Source organism: Eretmochelys imbricata, chromosome 6 (genome assembly GCF_965152235.1).
Source record: "Eretmochelys imbricata isolate rEreImb1 chromosome 6, rEreImb1.hap1, whole genome shotgun sequence".
In the NCBI taxonomy this organism is placed as follows: domain Eukaryota; kingdom Metazoa; phylum Chordata; order Testudines; family Cheloniidae; genus Eretmochelys; species Eretmochelys imbricata.
The window spans coordinates 11,647,963-11,667,273 of NC_135577.1; the positions used below are offsets into that span (position 1 = coordinate 11,647,963).

The following is a 19,311-nucleotide window of genomic DNA, read 5'->3' on the forward strand; positions in this document are numbered from 1 at the left end:
CTCTACTTGCCTCCCCTCAGGTATGCTGGGATCTAGGGGACCCTTCCTCTCTAGGTGTTATCTGACCTCCTTTTCTTGCCCCACATGTGAGCTGGCATCTAGGGAAGCCCTATCCCTCTGGCAGGGAGCAGAGTGCAGCCCTCCCAGGAGCATGCACCAAAACCACACCACTAGATCGGGGTGAGGAACTAAGAACAAGAAGGCTTGGTGCAAAACACAAGCTCCCGAGCCCTGACCAGGGGAGAGGGGCTGAGAATACCCACTGAGATGAATGGAGCTATTGTCCCAGGCTGTATCGTCTCAATGAGTGCTCTCCTTCAGCGGATACCATCACACCGAGATCTATGGGCCCCGTCACACAGCTCAGAGCCACCTGTACTTTCAAGATTGTCCCATGCTGGGGATCTGGAGATAGCAAAGCAGCTGCTGCTGATTAATTTCATACAATTTTACAACTGAGTGCCAGGTCGGCTACAGTTAAAATTGAGTAGGCTTCTATTTAAAACCAATTCTTCTAAGTGCTCTGAAATCCCCATGCTTACTTGGGCTGCCTCCTGGGGGTATGAAGTAGGGGGAGTGATAGGGTGACCACACGTAACATTTTGGCCAGGATAGTCCCTTTTTTAAGCCAAAAGAAAAGGAGGACTTGTGGCACCTTAGAGACTAACAAATTTATTTGAGCATAAGCTTTTGTGAGCTACAGCTCACTTCATTGGATGCATTCAGTGGAAAATACAGTGGGGAGATTTATATACACAGAGAACATGAAACAATGGGTGTTACCATACACGCTGTAAGGAGGGTGATCAGGTAAGGTGAGCTATTACCAGCAGGAGAGCGGAGGGGTGGGGTGGGGGGGGCATTTTGTAGTGATAATCAAGGTGGGCCATTTCCAGCAGTTGACAAGAACATCTGAGAAACATTGGGGGGTGGAGTGGGGGTGGGGAATAAATACGGGGAAATAGTTTTATTTGTGTAATGACCCATCCACTCCCAGTCTTTATTTAAGCCTAACATTCAAAAACCAATCGGAGAACACTTCAATCTCTTTGGTCACTCGATTACAGACCTAAAAGTTGCAATTCTTCAACAACAAAAACTTCAAAAACAGACTCTAACGAGAGACTGCTGAATTGGAATTAATTTGCAAAGTGGATACAATTAACTTAGGCTTGAATAAAGACTGGGAGTGGATGGGTCATTACACAAAGTAAAACTATTTCCCCATGTTTATTTCCCCCCCCCCCTCCACCACCACTGTTTTTCAGATGTTCTTGTCAACTGCTGGAAATGGCCCACCTTGATTATCACTACAAAAGGTTCTCCCCTCCCCCTGCTCTCCTGCTGTTAATAGCTCACCTTACCTGATCACTCTCGTTACAGTGTGTATGGTAACATCCATTGTTTCATGTTCTCTGTATATATAAATCTCCCCACTGTCTTTTCCACTGAATGCATCTGATGAAGTGAGCTGTAGCTCACGAAAGCTTATGCTCAAATAAATTTGTTAGTCTCTAAGGTGCCACAAGTCCTCCTGTTCTTTTTGCGGATACAGACTAACACGGCTGCTACTTTGAAACCTTTTTTAAGCCATGTCCCTGCCATCCCAACTCTTTTTTTTTTTTTTTTTTTTTTTTGGCAAAAATGGGCGTTTGTCCCATTTGCTCTTGTCGACTTGATCAGTTGGCAAGAGCAAACAGGACACATGCTCACTTTTGTCAAAAAGTGGGGTGTGGAAGAATGTGAGGGAGGGGGGCGAGCTGTGATGCCAGCCCCACACAGGGAGGGTGTCAGGGCTTGGGTGGGGGGGCAGGCAGGGCTCGAGCAAGCATGATGCCAGTCCCAGCCTCGCATTGGGAGGGGCTCGGTCTAGTCCCATGTGGTGTCCCATTTTCCTTTTGGAAAATATGGTCACCCCATTGAGTGACCCATATCTGAGGCAATTTGAATAAGATGTTCCTGAATAAGAGGTCATTTATGATCTGGAGGATGGCGTGGACTGCACCCTGTGACGTTATTGACATAATCTGGGACCATATAGATCATTGTTGCAATCAAGGTCCTGTAGTGGCACCAAATCTTATATAAAGGGGGTCAAATGAGGTGTCTAAGACAAGGTTATGGTTTGCTGGTTATGATTATGCTATCTGTATATGTGTATCATTTTTATAGTTGAAGTTACGAATATTGGCTCTATACTGTCTGTATTTCAAACTTATGCTATGCTTCTGGGGGACACCCCAGACAAGTTGGTGTCAGCTCTGCCTAGCCTGCTTGATGGCCCATTAAGGACCATCAGCTATACAAGTGACCCATTGAGAGAAGGCAGACACGCCTTGCGACTCAGCAAGGTATGCAGGGACCTGCCTACGGAGAGAACTCTGAGGTTTTTCCAGGCCATGTGATGGACAGCTCGTCTTTGGGACAAAGAAAGAGAGACCACATGGCAAGAGACTATAGAAAGCTGCTGCAGCTCCTCCATCTGGTCTTCAATCCTGCTTCTTACCTCTGGAGGAGCTTTGCTACGTTGAAGCTTTTAACGAAGGACGGAAAGACCCATCCCAGCTGTGGATGTTCTCCAGAGACTCGATTTGAACCTGCAGTTTATTCTATCACTGCTACAAGCCTGAACCAAGAACTTTGCCATTACTGTATGTAATTGATTCCATTTAACCAATTCTAGCTCTCATCTATTTCTTTTTCTCTTTATCAATAAACCTTTAGATTTTAGATACTAAAGGATTGGCAACAGCGTGATTTGTGGGTAAGATCTGATTTGTATATTGACCTGGGTCTGGGGCTTGGTCCTTTGGGATCGGGAGAACCCTTTTTCTTTTACGGGGGTATTGGTTTTCATAACCATTTGTCCCCATAACAAGTGACACTGATGGTGATACTGGGAAACTGGAGCGTCTAAGGGAATTGCTTGTGTGACTTGTGGTTAGCCAGTGGGGTAAAACCAAAGTCCTCTCTGTCTGTCTGGTTTGGTTTGCCTTAGACGTGGAAAAACCCCAGCCTTGCTTTAAGCAATTTGTCCTGAATTGGCACTTTCAGTTGGGTCCCACCAGAACCAGCATCGTTACACACCCTCAGCAAGTTTGCAGATGATACTAAACTGGGAGGAGAGGTAGATACGCTGGAGGGTAGGGATAGGATACAGAGGGCCCTAGACAAATTAGAGGATTGGGCCAAAAGAAATCTGATGAGGTTCAACAAGGACAAGTGCAGAGTCCTGCACTTAGGACGGAAGAATCCCATGCACCGCTACAGACTAGGGACCGAATGGTTCGGCAGCAGTTCTGCAGAAAAGGACCTAGGGGTTACACTAGATGAGAAGCTGCATATGAGTCAACAGTGTGCCCTTGTTGCCAAGAAAGCCAATGGCATTTTGGGATGTATATGTAGGGGCATTGCCAGCAGATCGAAGGACGTGATCGTTCCCCTCTATTCGACACTGGTGAGGCCTCATCTGGAGTACTATGTCCAGTTTTGGGTCCCACACTACAAGAAGGATGCGGAAAAATTGGAAAGAGTCCAGCGGAGGGCAACAAAAATGATTAGGGGACTGGAACACATGACTTATGAGGAGAGGCTGAGGGAGCTGGGATTGTTTAGTCTGCAGAAGAGTGGAATGAGGGGGGATTTGATAGCTGCTTTCAACTACCTGAGAGATGGTTCCAGAGAGAATGGTTCTAGACTATTCTCAGTGGTAGAAGAGGACAGGAAAAGGAGTAATGGTCACAAGTTGCAGAGGGGAGGTTTAGGTTGGATATTAGGAAAAACTTTCTCACTAGGAGGGTGGTGAAACACTGGAATGGGTTCCCTAGGGCGGTGGTGGAATCTCCTTCCTTAGAGGTTTTAAGGTCAGGCTTGACAAAGCCTTGCTGGGATGATTCAGGGTGTGGCTACACTTGCAGATGTAGAGTGCTGTGAGTTAAACCCGCCTTTGTACAGTGCAGTAGGGAAAGCGCTGCAGTCTGTCCACACTGACAGCTGCAAGCGCACTGGTGTGGCTACATTTGTGGCACTTGCAGTGGCATTTGGAGGGATGCATTGTGGGCAGCTATCCCACAGAGCACCTCTTCCCATTCTGGCGCTGTGGCTTGTGGGAAGGGGGTGGGGAGTGCGGGGCATTCTGGGTCCTGTCCCAATGCCCCGTGATGCATTGCTTCACATCCCAGCAATCCCTGTGCTTCCGTCCACATTTGGCGCCATCTTTCAATGGTTTTTGTACTGCGCGCTCTGTCTTATCTTTCGGTCTGCGGGAATGGAGCTCAAACTGCTGAGGAATATGCTGATGAGTCTCACCAGCACATCACATTTGGCAGTTGAATTATTCCTTAAGATCCAAAGTGACAGTGAGGACTCCGACGATGATATCGACTCGAATGACGCAAACGACACGAGTTTGCTTGTGGCATTCCCGGACATGCTCACCACCGTGGAACGCTGCTTTTGGGCTCGGGAAACAAGCACTGAGTGGTAGGATCACATTGTCATGCAAGTCTGGGATGACAACCAGTGGCTGCAGAACTTTCAGATGAGAAAAGCCACTTTCATGGGACTATGGGAGAAGCTCGCCCTCACCCTGCGGCGCAAAGACACGAGATTGAGAGCTACCCTGATGGTGGAAAAGTGGGTGGCTATTGCAATCGGGAAGCTGGCAACTCCAGACAGCTACCGATTGGTCGCTAACCAATTTGGAGTGGGGAAGTTGACCGTTGGAATCGTGTTGATGCAAGTTTGCGGGGCCGTTAATCACATCCTGCTCAGAAGAACCGTGATTCCGGGTAACGTGCATGACATTGTGGCTGGCTTTGCACAAATGGGTTTCCCTAACTGTGGAGGGGTGATAGATTGGGACGCATATTCCAATTCTGGCACCAGCCCACCTAGCCTCCGAGTATGTTAATTGGACAGGCTATTTCTCTATGGTTCTCCAGGCGCTTGTGGATCACCGTGGGCATTTCATTGACATTAATGCAGACTGGCCTGGAAAGGTGCATGACACACGGATCTTTATTAACACTGGCCTGTTCAGGAAGCTGCAAGTTGGGACTATTTTCCCAGACCAGAAGATCACCATAGGGGAAGTCGAAATGCCCATTGTGATCCTGGAGACCCCGCTTACCCATTGATGCCGTGCCTCATGAAATCCTACACAGGGAGCCTTGACAGCAGCAAGGAGTGGTTCAACAACAGGCTGAGCCAGTGCAGAATGACTCTGGAGTGTGCTTTTGGCCATTTAAAGGGTCGCTGGCGCTCTCTGTATGGGAAGCTGGATCTGGCCGATAACAGCATCCCCGCAGTTATAGCCACGTGTGGTACCCTCCATAATATTTGTGAAGGGAAGGGTGAAAGATTCACTCAGGCATGGAACTCATAATTTCAACACCTGGAGGCTGAATCTGAACAGCCAGAGAGCAGGGCTATTAGAGGGGCCCAGGGCGGAGCTGCAAGGATTAGGGATGCCTTGAGGGAGCAATTTGAGGTTGAAAGCAAACAGTAATGTCTGGTGTGGTGCCCTGCGCAGGAGTGAAGTGCAGTGGGAATCTGTGTTTGCTACGTATGATACACTGACTTGCAGTGCCTGTTGTTTTCCTGCGCTAAGGTTTCTTTTATGATATGCAATAATAAAGAATGTTTTCAAAGCCAAAAAATAAATTTATTGAAAAGAAACACAGCACAACTGCTTGGGAAACACAAAGGGCAAGGGGGTGGGGTGGGGAATGGTACAATCACAGATTTGTGTATGTCCTGTCTGGAGTGCTGTGCAATGCGTGCTGTACTTCAGGATGGCTATACTGCATGGTGATGGGGGTTGAGTCCGATGAAGTGAGCTGTAGCTCACGAAAGCTCATGCTCAAATAAATTGGTTAGTCTCTAAGGTGCCACAAGTACTCCTTTTCTTTTTGGGTAAGGGTTGTAATTTTCAGGGCTGGGTGGTGAAGCTACAGGTGTTGGAGGCAGTGGGTGGTGGTAAGAACCCAGATGTTGGGGAAAGTGGTTTGGAGTGACATGGTGGCACGAGGGAAAGAGTTTTGGGACAAGAACTGCGGGGGGCAGTGGGCATGGTAGTGCTCCGCCTGCATGGCTACGAGCACCTGGATTGAATCCGCTTGGCTCTCCATGATGCTTATCAGCCTGTGCTTTGTGCTTTGGTGCCGGCGAGCCGCATTCTGCTGGTGGACCCTCCTTTCACTTTCCCGCCACTTCTGCACTTTTTTATTTTCATTAGTTGAATGCTGCATGACTTCATGCAGCATGTCCTCTTTGCTTCTACATGGCCTCTTCCTGATTCTTTGCAGCCTCTCAGCCATTGATAACACAGATGGCTGAGGTCTCAAGGGTTGCATCTGTAAAGGCAAAATGCAACACTTAACAGAGGCAGCATTGTTCACACCAGACAGAGCAAGGATTCCCCCGTACTCAAGGGCGAGCACAATCTACACAATAGCATAATTTGCCCATCCCAAAGCGAGCACACATAACCTATGGGAGCCCCAAAATGCTAAGTAAGCACAGGGTCAAGCATGACTGATTGTTTCACAGCTGTACTGTCCTCTGGATTTCTGTGCCTTCAGGAGAGCCAACAGCGGCAGTGGGCCCCTATAACGAACACTGTCCCCACATTTTCCACAGGACTTCATCCTTGAAGATATCTTGCTGCTGAGGGTGACCAGGGAAGCAAGGGAGGATCTTCTACTACAATGCAGATTCCGCCCTGGCCCATATGCAGCTTGCCTATGTGCAGCAATGGTCCCCCCGCCCCCCACAGCACAGTGGCGCAGACATGTTAGCGTTACTGGGACAAGGAACACAGTAGCTCTCCCAAAAAACCTGCACAAGCGTATTGCCCAAATTCTGGCTGAGACCTTTGAAGAGATCACTGAGGCCCATTACCATGATGTGAGAGAGCACATCAATCCCCTATTCTGCATCTAGGCATGTATGCAGCCCTAACCCTCCTCACCCCAAGAGCCTGCACCGAATAACTTCCTTCCCAAAATAAAAGCCGGTTACCGAAAACCTCCTCTGGTGTTTACCCTTCCCCAAGCACCGGCTGCCGCAACTGGCTACCTTTCTCCTGGCTTGAGAACAGCTCCTGGCTGCATGCATCTAGGGATGCCGGGGTGTCTTCCTGTGCCGGAGCACCCTCGCTCCCGCTTTGCTGCTCCTCCTCTTCCTCCTCCCGCCTTGTTGCACTGGGCTCTGAGGTATCCATGGTGGTGCTTGGAGTGGAGGTGGGGTCGCCCCCAAGTATCGCATCCAGCTCTTTGTAGAAATGGCAGGTCGCGGGAGCAGCACCGGAGTGGCTGTTTGCCTCTCGGGCTTTGCGGTAGGCATTCCGCAGCTCCTTCACTTTAACCCTGCACTGCAGGGCATCCCGGTCATGGCCCCTTTCCATCATATCCCTTGATATCTGCCCGAAGCGATCGTAATTCCTGCAGCTGCAGCGCAGCTGGGACTGGACAGCTTCCTCCCCCCGAACACTGATGAGTTGCAGCACCTCGCCATTGCTCTATATTGGGGATCGCCTGGCGCATGGAGGCATGGTCACCTGGAAAGATTCGCTGATGAGAGCACTCCATGCCTGGCTGAGCAAACAGGAAGGGGATTTTCAAAATTCTCAGAGAATTTAAAGGGAGGGTCTGATGGTTGGTCACCTGAGGGCAGGGCAGTAGAGGTCAAAGCGATGACCAGAGTGGCTAGAACAGGCATTGTGGGATACTTCTGGAGGCTGATCACAGCGCCATAACAGACCAGGGTGTCCACACTGGCGCCGCGGTGCTCCAGCGGTGGCACAGAAAACGTTATTCTAGTCGCCGAGGTGGAGTACCAGCAGCGCTGTAGCCAAGGAGTCAGAGCGCTCTACGTGCCTTGCCAGTGTGGACGTGTAGTGAACTAGTGTGCCCGGGGCTCCTTTATTGCGCTGTAACTCACAAATGTAGCCAAGCCCTAAGTTGGGGATCGGTCCTGCTTTGAGCAGGGGGTTGGACTAGATGACCTCCTGAGGTCCCTTCCAACCTTGATATTCTTTGATTCTATGAACTACAGCTACCCACCCAAAAACTGCTTTTCTTCAAGTTCACAGCTTCTACCAATGGTTTTTGTGCACCCCTGCCTTCGAAAATGCTGACGGCTTAAGGGGATCGGCAGGAGATGGTGAGCTGGAAATGCTGGCAGGGTACCAGGGGAAGGCTACATGTAGTAGGGGATGGTAGAGGTTGGGGAGGAGCGAGACACCAGACTTTTTACACATGTAATAAAATAACCACCAAGTTTTTGGGTCATAGAGCAACTACACACTGCAAATGTTACAAAGCACAACCATTATCTCCATTCCACTGAGGACAGCTGGAGCAGAATTAAGGACCATAGGCAGGCACCTTAACTCCTCATTGCTTGGTTTTCAGATATGTGAGTTTTGCTGGGCTTGACATTCTGGAAGGGTGCGTGGAACCTCTGGGCAACATTAACTCCACCGTTTGCCAGTGACTTAGCACACAAGGGAGCAGGAGACATGGACACAGCTCTGCTGCAGCTTGGAACAAAGACGCGGGGTGCGAGGGAGGTGACTGTGTTTGTGAGAACCCCAGAGACTCAGCATCCCAGGAACTCACATAGGGATGCAGAGACAAAAGGAGGGCGAATCAAGGTGGATCCCACAGAGTTGCTGGGCCACCATGGCCTCTGCCTTCAGCTCGGATTCTCTGATGCTGGATTCCAGCTAATTAATAAATATGACGCTAGGTCGTGACAGATACTGATTGCATTGCTCCCGGCGGGTAATGAACCATGACAGCCACATCCCAGAGGGCTTCCATCTTTTGGTAGGTGAAACCTGCCCAGCCTGGACCCCATGACCCCTCCCCAAACCTGAGAGGGACCCATGTGAAATCCCAGCCCCTGCATAGGCAAAACAAGCACAGAGTGTAGGGCACACATGCCTCGGGGGACAGGGCTGGGAGAGACACAGGCCAGAGGGAAGGATGCAGCCAAGGAGAGGTGCCCAGACTGGAGGCTCCCATCCCAGCAGAACCCTCTATCAAAGCCCATGGCCCACTTCTGGCTGTGCTCATGTTTCCTCAGAATTTTACTACACTGGCCCCAGGAAATCATTTCACCCCTCACTGCCCATGGAAGGAGCCTGATCGTGCCTTGTGACTTCAGGGAGGTGCCCCCGGCTCAGGGCCAGCCACAGGCTCTGTTAATGGTTCATTCACTCAGGGTTAAGAGGCTGGAGCAGTCCTCAAGGGAGAGATTCAGTGGAGACGGGACCGCACTGCCTTCTCCAGGACTGCTCGTTACCCTAGCACAGAGACTGCCCTTGTGAGTGGAAGCTAGTTGGGCGACCCTAGCCCTGCACAGACCAGCCCTGGCATTGCTGGGGCCACAGACAGGGATTGTTATTGTAGGGTCTCTGGTGAACACAGTGGCTGCACCCTATTGTAGGTTTGTTATTGTAGAGATTGGAGGTTGCAGACACCCTGCCTGCTTCTGGGGTCACTTGGGGGTGTGGGGATAGACACACATAACTGAAGGGTTTCTCTTCTCCCCTCCTCCCAGGTGTCCCCTACATCACATTCCCGGGAAGCTGCCAAGGGCCCATCCTGACAGAGATGCTGATCCTGAGCTGCTCCTCCAAGCTGCAGCAGCTGGAGGCGACACTATGGAGGCGCCTGCCTGAGACGTTGCAGGTGACATGGCTGTGTCTAGCCCCACTGCCCGCCCCGCCCCGGGATGGGACTCAACCCCCCACCCCTGCCCCACCCATGGAGCAGAGAGCAAGGGAAGGTCCCTCTGACTCCCCTGGGAGATGGGTTAGAGAGCAGGTTGGAGGGGCAGACTCCCCGCAGGCACTGGCTGCTCAGCTCTCCTGGCCACCCACTCCTACCTCGCTCCTTGTGTCTCCCACAGTCCAAACCCAGCACCAATTCCTGCGACTCATCCAGCGTAGCTGGCGGGACTTCCCCAGCCAATCACAGGGCAGGTTGGCCCCGTGCCAGCCAATCAGAGAGTTGGGTAGCTGTGGCTCCCTCCATGACTGTATGCCCATCACATGGCTCTAGTGTCTGTGGCGGGTCACCAGCCCCTTCAATCCCCCTCCCCCGACACACCTGACCTAAGGCTGCCAACTTTCTGACTGCAGAAACCTAACACCCTTGCCCCACTGCTGCCCCAAGGTCCCGCCCCTTCCCCAAGGCCCCATCTCCTCTCACTCCATCCCCCTTCCCTCCATTGCTCGCTCTCCCCCACCCTCGCTCATTTGCTTATTTTCATTGGGCTGGGACAGGGGGTTGGAAGTGGGGGGTGACAGCTCCAGCTGGGGGTGAGGGCTGGGGATGAGGGGTTTGGGGTGCAGAAGGGAGCTACAGGCTGGGGCTGAGGAGCTTGTAGTGTGGGAGGGGGCTCCAGACTGGGGGTTAGGGTACAGGAGGGAGTGAGGGCTCTGGCAGGGGGTGTGGGCTCCGGGGTGGGGCCAGAAATGAGGGGCTCAGAGTGGGCTCCAGGCTGGGGCAGGGGGTTGGGGTGCAGAACGGGGTGAGAGCTCTGGCTGGGGGTGCAGGCTCTGGTGTGGGGCTGAGGATGAGGGGTCTGGGGTGCAGGAGGGGGCTCTGGGATGGGGCTGAGGGGTTTGGAGTGTGGGAGGAGGCTCAGGGTTGGGGCAGGGGGTTGGGAAGTGGGACAGGGCACAGAGTACAGTTTCCGGGAGGGAGTTTGTGTGCAGGACGGGGTTACGAGCTGGAGCAGGGGGTTGGGGCGCAGGAGGGAGTTCGGGGTGTGGGCTCCGGGTGGAGCTAACCTCAGGTGGCTCCCAGAAGCGATTGGCATGTCCAGCTCCTAGACAGAGGGGCCAGGGGGCTCTGCACGTTGCCCGCGTCTGTAGGCTCCGCCCCTGCAGCTCCCATTGGCCACAATTCCCAGCCAACAGGAGCTGCAGAGCCGGTGCTCAGGGGAGCGGTAGCGTGCAGAGCTCCCTGGCTATCCCTGAGCCTAGGAGCCGGAGGGGGAAAATGCTGCAGCTTCCAGGAGCTGCACAGAGCCAGAGCAGGCAGGGAGCCTGCTTTAGTCCCACTGTGCCACCGACTGGACTTTTACCAACCTGGCCAGCGGTGCTCACTGGAGCTGCCAAGGTCCATGAAAACCAGATGCCTGACAACCCTAACCCAGCCACGGTCAGGGTCTCCCCTATGATACCAGCCCAGGGCCACAAATCAGGGGTCAGACACCAAAAATCAGGAGAGTAACCCCAGCGGGAGGGGGCAGGAGACCACCATCTTCCCTGGCCTCGGCCAACTGAAATCGTTGTGAAGTGGTAGTCAGCTTGACTAAGGGAAGCCTGTGGTGTCAGCCCCATTGGCAGGGATGGGAGAGGGTGGCCATTTTGAAGAAGGGCAAAAAACTGCCATGGTGCAGAAGATCACGAGATGCTGAAACCGCCCGGTAAACATTGGGAGGCTCCTGACAGAGTCGTGAGAGCTGGAATTGCTGCCCTGCCCCCAGCTCTAACCCTCACCACATCCATGTCACTGGCAGGTCCATGGTGCCGTGATGACCATAAATTGTGGGAACCCGGCAGCACAGGAGGTGCTGGTGGATTCGTGGCCTGAGTTCAAAGCCGTCCTCACACGGCCACGCAAAGAGGTGCTGCCCCTCAGCCACTGCGCTGCACCTGGGTGATCTGGCTCTCTCGGGTGTTGGGGAGTGGGACCTCGGGCCTTTCCCCTCTAGGTGGGCCATGGTGTGGGGGCCAGGCTAGGTCGGGGGCAGGAATTGGGATTCAGGTCCTTTCCCCTCTAGGTGGCCCCAGGGCGCGGACCAAACTGGTTTCGGGGGGCAGGGATTGGGATTAGGGACCTTTCCATTTTACAGCAGTAGTTCTCAACCTTTTGGGGCTTAGGACCCATTCGTAACTGTTTATGGCCTATTGTGATGCAGTAAATAGTCTGGGCGTGGAGGTCCCAGGGTGGTTTCTGTTGGATTCTGCCCCCTGAGGGGTGTTGGGTCCTGCCCAGCACTCACCCCACAATAGCAGCTCCCATGGTGTGGGGCTGGCTGGGCTAGGCTCATTGCTCTGGCCATTGCAACCGCTGGGGTTTCAGTGCCGCTCAGGTTTGATCCCGCCCCCCTAACTGGACCAAATTTGTGAGAGTGGAGTTGTGCCCTGGCTCATGGGGCTGCAGTACCACTCACTCAAATTTGGCCTACCCAGACTCCCATTGTCATGGTGGCTGGGCCAAACCTGAATGCCACCAGGACCCCAGATGTTGCAGTGCCTGGAGCAGGGAGCCGAGTCCAGCCAGCGCCATGGGACAGTAGCCACAGGAGCTGCCATGGGACCCTTTGAAATATTCTGGCAACCCATTTTTGGGTCCCAACCCACAGTTTTGAGAAACTCTGCACTGGGGAACCGCAGGTTGGGAGCCAAACTGTCTCAGGGAGGGCTGGGATTGGGATTTGGGGCCTTTCCCTTCTAGGGGGCCCCCAAGCAGGGGACTGGCTGGCTCGGGAGCGGGGGGCAGGCAGATCAGTCATTCCATTAGGAGTTTCCACTTCTTGGCTCCATGTCTCCCCTGGCAGGTGGCATTGGATGACTCTGATTTCTACACCAACATGTACGCGGCATACTACCGGGACCTGGGTGCCTACAGGGCCCTGCTGGGCAGCGCCGTCAACTGGAACCAGGCCTTCTGTATCCACGGTAATGTGGGCCTCACAGCACCAGGGAGAGCACCACAAAGACTGAGCATATAAATCCTGCGTGGGCCCAACCCCAGGGGATCCTGCCCTACCGTGCCAGCCCCAAAGCCCTCCACTGCCCCTCCCCCAGGCTGCAAGGCTGCTGCCATGAGCCCTGTGCAGGGCAGGTACTTATGGGGTAGCCCCTTGCCAGTGCTGGGCTGAGATCAGATCACCTGACCACATCCTTCTCCCTGAGGCCTGGGGCTGGTAGGTTTGGAAGCTCAGACTCCTGCCCCTCCTGCCCCCTGTCCCAGGCTGGGCTCCCCACACATATGGGCCCTTTTGTCACCACCATTCAGTCCCTGTCCCCACTGCTCATGGCCCATTGCTGCCCCCTGCAGGGTTCCGGGACGGGCTCTACGAGGCCTCGAGGGACATCGCCAACACTAAAGGGGTCAAGCTGGAGGTGTTCCGCTGCTTCACTTATTTTCACCCAGATCCCAACACCTTGCCTGAAATCCAGTCAGTGTCTGCTTGCGCCAGAGGGCCCCATGGGAGGGGTGGGGTTGGTAGAGAAGGGGACAGTCTGCACGGTGAGGGAATTGGCCAGTATGGTGCTGGGATGCCCAAGATGTGGTTGGCTATTACCTATGCAGGACCTGGGGCACTGGGGTCCTATTGCCAGCAGTATAAACCCTGTAGGTTGGCACTGAGCCTAACCTCCTTCAGGGACCTTGCAGGGACTGGGGAGCGTAGCCATGGGGTGGGGACAACCATGGGGAGGGAGATCCCTGTTCAGCTCCTGCACAGGGCCCCAGCCTCTGCCAGGAAACCCTGATGCAAATGGCTTCTGTGCCACCAATGGGACCCCATCCGTGGCCCCTGGGGACCAGGCACTTCTGCAATCAGCCAGCCCTGGCAGGGTTTGGGCAGCGAGAGGCTGTGCTCCCCCCATCCCTACACCATGTCTCACCTGGCCAAAGGGACATTAGGCAGTGTGGGTTAGTGGGGAAAGGCCCCGTGTCCCACTCCCCACCCTCTGAGCCAGCCATTTCCCTCCTCCACTTGGCTTTAGCAATCCCCTCTCCTGAGTCCCAGGAGTTTCACTGGGCAGCCCATCTTACAATCACCTACATGGGAATTCCCCCCTGCCTGTGTGTCTCGGAGACCTCCTGGGGAAGAGCAGCCAATCAGAGCTCCTGCAGTAAGATCTCCTTCCCCCAACTCCCTGCAGTAATGTGACACCTTTCTCACAGAAGGGAAGGAGGGAGCAGGAATTGCTCAGCATCTCAGGATGGCTCCACTCCCTCTCCCCACCCCCTCCCACACCCAAACTCCCTCCCGGAAGCTGTACCCTGCACCCGGTCCCACTCCCCAACTCCCTGCCCCAGCCCTGAGCCTGTGAGAAATGGGGACAGGATGGCGCACATGTTGCCCCCATCCCAGGAACACCTGGCCTGGGAGGGGAAGAGGGGAGCCCGCTGCAGCCCCCACTGGGTTGGGAGGGGGCAGAACAACACCAGGAGGAGCAGAAGGGAGGCTGGGGGGGCTAGGAAGAGTTGATGGGCACCTGGCTGGGAACAGAACTGATGGGGCAGAATTAATTGCTGGGCAGAAGATCCCAAATCACCATAATAAATCTGGGACTGTTGATAACACTGTCACAACCAGGTGTCGAGGGAGTTCAGCTATCAAGGGAGATCAGCAATCATAGTCATCTTTTTAAAAAAACCTCACGATATTAGGGCCAATCTCATGATGTTGGGGTCTAATTCGCGATTGCTAACCCTTGGGGCTTGGCCCTGCTGCTCTCTGCCTTCCCAGACTAGACCCGGCTGTGAGGTTGTCGACCCTGGATGTCTCCCACCTCGACCTGTTGAATGAGATGTGGCCCTATGGGGGAAACAAGTACAGCAAGAGGTTCCTGGAAAGACTGATCCGCCACTTCCCCAGTTTCTGCCTCCTAGACTCTGCTGGCCACCTTCTCAGCTGGACTGTTTCAGACCCATATGGTGCCATGGGGCGTAGCGTCACTATGCCCGAGCACCGGGGACGCGGTTACAATGGGGTGCTGAACAACTTGATAGCCAAGCGGTTGCACGCACTAGGCTATCCCAGCTACGGCCACGTGGCCGTGGACAACTACCCCATGCAGAGGCTGCAGGAGAGGCAGAGCTTCCAGCGCCAGCCCAACTTGTGCCACTTCATCCTCCACAACGCAGCACTGCACAGAACCCCCACGTTAACCCCCAGCCCAGCCCCGGGTACAGCCCTCGGATGAGTCCCCAGCCCAGCCACCCAGGGGACCTGCCAGGCTGGGACTAACGGAAGCCAAGGGAGGGGGGTGTGGGAGTCTGGAGACCAGTTACTCGTGGAACCAGTAACATCTCCCAGCTCCAGCCTCACAAGGGATCTGCTACCCTCATCCCCAAAGGCCTTGCCCTCCCTCACAGCCCTGTACCCAGCTTTACAGGGTCTGTCCTACTCTCCCGAGCCCCATAACCTGCCCTTCTTGGTAGAGCCTATCCCCCCAGACCCATACACACAGCACCCCCATCCAGTGGTTTCCCTAGGAATTGAAATTGGGGGGGTGTTTGAATTTACGGGGGGGGGTGTCAGGGCCGATGAGGGGTGAGACTATGAGGGTGAAGGTGGGCTGTATGGCACCATAGTAAAAACTGAAAAATGTTTCATGACCATTTTATTAGATTTAACTCATGTTTTAAAATCATCACACAAATTAAAGTTGGCTACTCAAGCCTTCTATGAAGCACTACGTCTACATTCTTCTTGGTTTCTTGTTATAATTTTCCACAACTCTGTTAATGAATTTCTTGAATGCAATGCGTTCATCTTTGGCGGCTTCTCATGTGTCTGGTACTTCTATTCCTTCAATTGATATGCTCAGCAGTTCATTCACATGATCAGGCAGAAGGCGACTTCTTTCAGAACACAAAATGCTATTCAATGATGAAAAAGAACTGTAGCTGTTGTGACTGGGAGTAGCAAAAGATGAATTCCTACTTCTTTCAGCCCAGGAAACAGATCACAAAGATCGGGTTGAGCCACTAGTGATGATAAAAAAGAAGTTGAAGTCAAATCTTCATTTATTCGTCGTATGATATTCCACTCCGTGTTCAAATTCTCTATTCTGTCCTGAGCACATGGCAGGCCCATTGATGGTAGCGTCTCACTCCACTCAACTGTCGGTGTTTTATAAGACAGGGATCTGTAAAAGCTACGCAGAAGTTGAGTAGAATCTAGAAGTCTCTGTTGTAGATTTTTAAGAATCAAGTTTGTGTACTTTTTCAGTTGTCTTAACAAACACTTCTTGTCTTCTTCACTTAAGGATTCAGTATAAATGCCTTCATCAGTCAACTTCTGGACTGAAGTCTTGGCTTCTTCCAGTATTTTTTCAATGGATAGCTCTCTGATTGATCCAAATATAGTTTCTATTGATGGACAAAGATCTACTACTGTTGTAGCAGATGCCCGGATGGCATTGTTTAATGACCCAGGTGGTTTCAACAGTAGACTACAAGAGAGAGAATGGCAATAGTCTTCTCTGAACGTAGTAGCAAAAGTAATCCACCAGCCTCACTTCTTAGATCCATCCCATCTTGGTAGATACTTTCCAAAGCCAGTAATAACGGCTTGAGTAATTTTAAGACAACAGCCAAGGCTCGCTCATGAGAAAGCCAGCAGGTTTTCCCAGGTTGGACTAATTTGAACTTCAGTCCCAGTCTATCTTCTATATTTTCCAAGATATTCAGTCTTTTTGGACTCTTGCTGAAAAAAGAATATAATGAAGACATTAAATTTATAGCTTTTTTAATGTCTTTTGAAGATTCTGCAGCTTGTACTAGTGCTAGTTGGAGAAGATGGCCTCCGCAGTGTGCATAGGAGCGACTAGGGTTACACTTTTCTCTGAGCAAAGCTTGTGCTCCACCATGTCTTCCAGAGAAGTTTGCAGCTCCATCAAATGCACAAGCAGCCATCTGTTTGGGGTCCAATTGACAAGCATTTAACTCTTCTAAGATGTGGGTTGTCACAGATGCAGCCGATGTGTTTTCTACAACTTGAACATCTAGAAATGCATCTACGGGCCTACCCCTGACATCAAGATAATGCACACAATGACTTAAAACTTGATGCCCATTTGCATTGGCACATTCATCACCTCAGTCGCTGGAAAAATCATGGAGCAGGTCCTCAAGGAATCAATTCTGAAGCACTTAGAGGAACAGTCAGCATGGATTCACCAAGGACAAGTCATGCCTGACTAATCTAATTGCCTTCTATGACGAGATAACTGGCTCTGTGGATGAGGGGAAAGCGGTGGACATGCTGTTCCTTGACTTTAGCAAAGCTTTTGATAGGTCTCCCACAGTATTCTTGCTAGCAAGTTAAAGAAGTATGGACTGGATGAATGGACTATAAGGTGGATAGAAAGTTGGCTAGATTGTCGGGCTCAACGGGTAGTGATCAAGGGCTCCATGTCTAGTTGGCAGCCGGTATCAAGTGGAGTGCCCAAGGGTCGGTCCTGGGGCCGGTTTTGTTCAATATCTTCATAAATGATCTGGAGGATGGTGTGGATTGCACCCTCAGCAAGTTTGCAGATGACACTAAACTGGGAGGAGAGGTAGATACGCTGGAGGGTAGGGATAGGCTACGGAGGGCCCTAGACAAATTAGAGGATTGGGCCAAAAGAAATCTGATGAGGTTCAACAAGGACAAGTGCAGAGTCCTGCACTTAGGACGGAAGAATCCAATGCACCGCTACAGACTCTGGGCCGAATGGCTCGGCAGCAGTTCTGCAGAAAAGGACCAAGGGGTTACAGTAAACGAGAAGCTGGATATGAGTCAACAGTGTGCCCTTGGTGCCAAGAAAGCCAATGGCATTTTGGGATGTATAAGTAGGGGCATTGCCAGCAGATCGAGGGACGTGATCGTTCCCCTCTATTCGACATTGGTGAGGCCTCATCTGGAGTACTGTGTCCAGTTTTGGGCCCCACACGACAAGAAGGATGTGGAAAAATTGGAAAGAGTCCAGCGGAGGCCAACAAAAATGATTAGGGGACTGGAACACGTGACTTATGAGGACAGGCTGAGGGAACTGGGATTGTTTAGTCTGCAGAAGAGAAGAATGAGGGGGGATTTGATAGCTGCTTTCAACTACCCGAAAGGGGGTTCCAAACAGGATGGATCTAGACTGTTCTCAGTGATAGCTGATGACAGAACAAGCAATAATGGTCTCAAGTTGCAGTGGGGGAGGTTTAGGTTGGATATTAGGAAAAACTTTTTCACTCGGAGGGTGGTGAAACACTGGAATGCGTTACCTAGGGAGGTGGTGGAATCTCCTTCCTTAGATATTTTTAAGGTCAGGCTGGACAAAGCCCTGGCTGGGATGATTTAGTTGGGGATTGGTCCTGCTTTGAGCAGGACCTCCTGAGGTCCCTTCCAGCCCTGATATTCTCTGATTCTATGATTGTATCAAAAGCTTTGCTAAAGACAAGGAATAACATGTCCACTGCTTTCCCCTTATCCACAGAGCCAGTTATCTCATCATAGAAGGCAATTCGGTGAGTCAGGCATGACTTTTCCTTGGTGAATCCATGCTGACTGTTCCTGATCACTTTCCTCTCCTCTAAGTGCTTCAAAATGGATTCCTTGAGCACCTGCTCCATGATTTTTCCAGGGACTGAGGTGAGGCTGACCGGCCTGTAGTTCCCCGGATCCTCCTCCTTCCCTTTTTTAAAGATGGGCACTACATTAGCCTTTTTCCAATCATCTGGGATCTCCCCCGATCGCCATGAGTTTTCAAAGATAATGGCCAATGGCTCTGCAATCACATCTGCCAGCTCCTTTAGCACTCTCAGATACAGCGCATCTGGCCCCTTGGACTTGTGCTCATCCAGCTTTTCTAAATAGTCCCGAACCACTTCTTTCTCCACAGAGGGCTGGTCATCTCCTCCCCATACTATGCTGCCCAGTGCAGTACTCTGGGAGCTGACCTTGTTTGTGAAGACAGAGGCAAAAAAAGCATTGAGTACATTAGCTTTTTCCACATCCTCTGTCACTAGGTTGTCTCCCCCATTCAGTATGGGGCCCACTCTTTCCCTGACCTTCTTCTTGTTGCTAACATACCTGTAGAAACCCTTCTTGTTACTCTTAACATCCCTTGCTAGCTGCTACTCCAGGTGTGATTTGGCCTCCCTGATTTCACTCCTGCATGCCTGAGCAATATTTTTATGCTCCTCCCTGGTCATTTGTCCAAGCTTCCACTTCTTGTAAGCTTCTTTTTTATGTTTAAGATCAGCAAGGATTTCACTGTTAAGCCAAGCTGGTTGCCTGCCAAATTTACTGTTCTTTCTACACATCGGGATGGTTTGTTCCTGCAACTTCAATAACTATTCTTTAAAATACATAAAATTTATTTGGGCATAAGCTTTCGTGGGCTATAACCCACTTCATCAGATGCATGGAGTGAAAAATACAATAAGCAGAATATATATTAGAGCACGTGAAAGGATGGGAGTTGCCTTACCAAGTGGGGGGTCAGTGCTAATGAGGCCAATTCAGTTAGGGTGGATGTGGCCATTGCCAACAGTTGACAAGAAGCGG

The 19,311-nt window shown here is 51.9% G+C and overlaps 1 protein-coding gene across 1 annotated transcript; it reads left to right on the forward strand.

Moving 5' to 3' along the window:
* Positions 1–9,390: 9,390 nt before the first annotated feature.
* On the forward strand, positions 9,391–14,968 carry LOC144266841 (glycine N-acyltransferase-like protein 3). Its single transcript, XM_077820362.1, has 6 exons — positions 9,391–9,451; positions 9,568–9,701; positions 11,542–11,649; positions 12,586–12,706; positions 13,089–13,209; positions 14,512–14,968. The coding sequence occupies exons 2-6, from the start codon at positions 9,624–9,626 to the stop codon at positions 14,966–14,968; spliced, it is 885 nt and encodes a 294-aa protein (XP_077676488.1). The 5' UTR covers positions 9,391–9,451; positions 9,568–9,623.
* Positions 14,969–19,311: the final 4,343 nt, after the last annotated feature.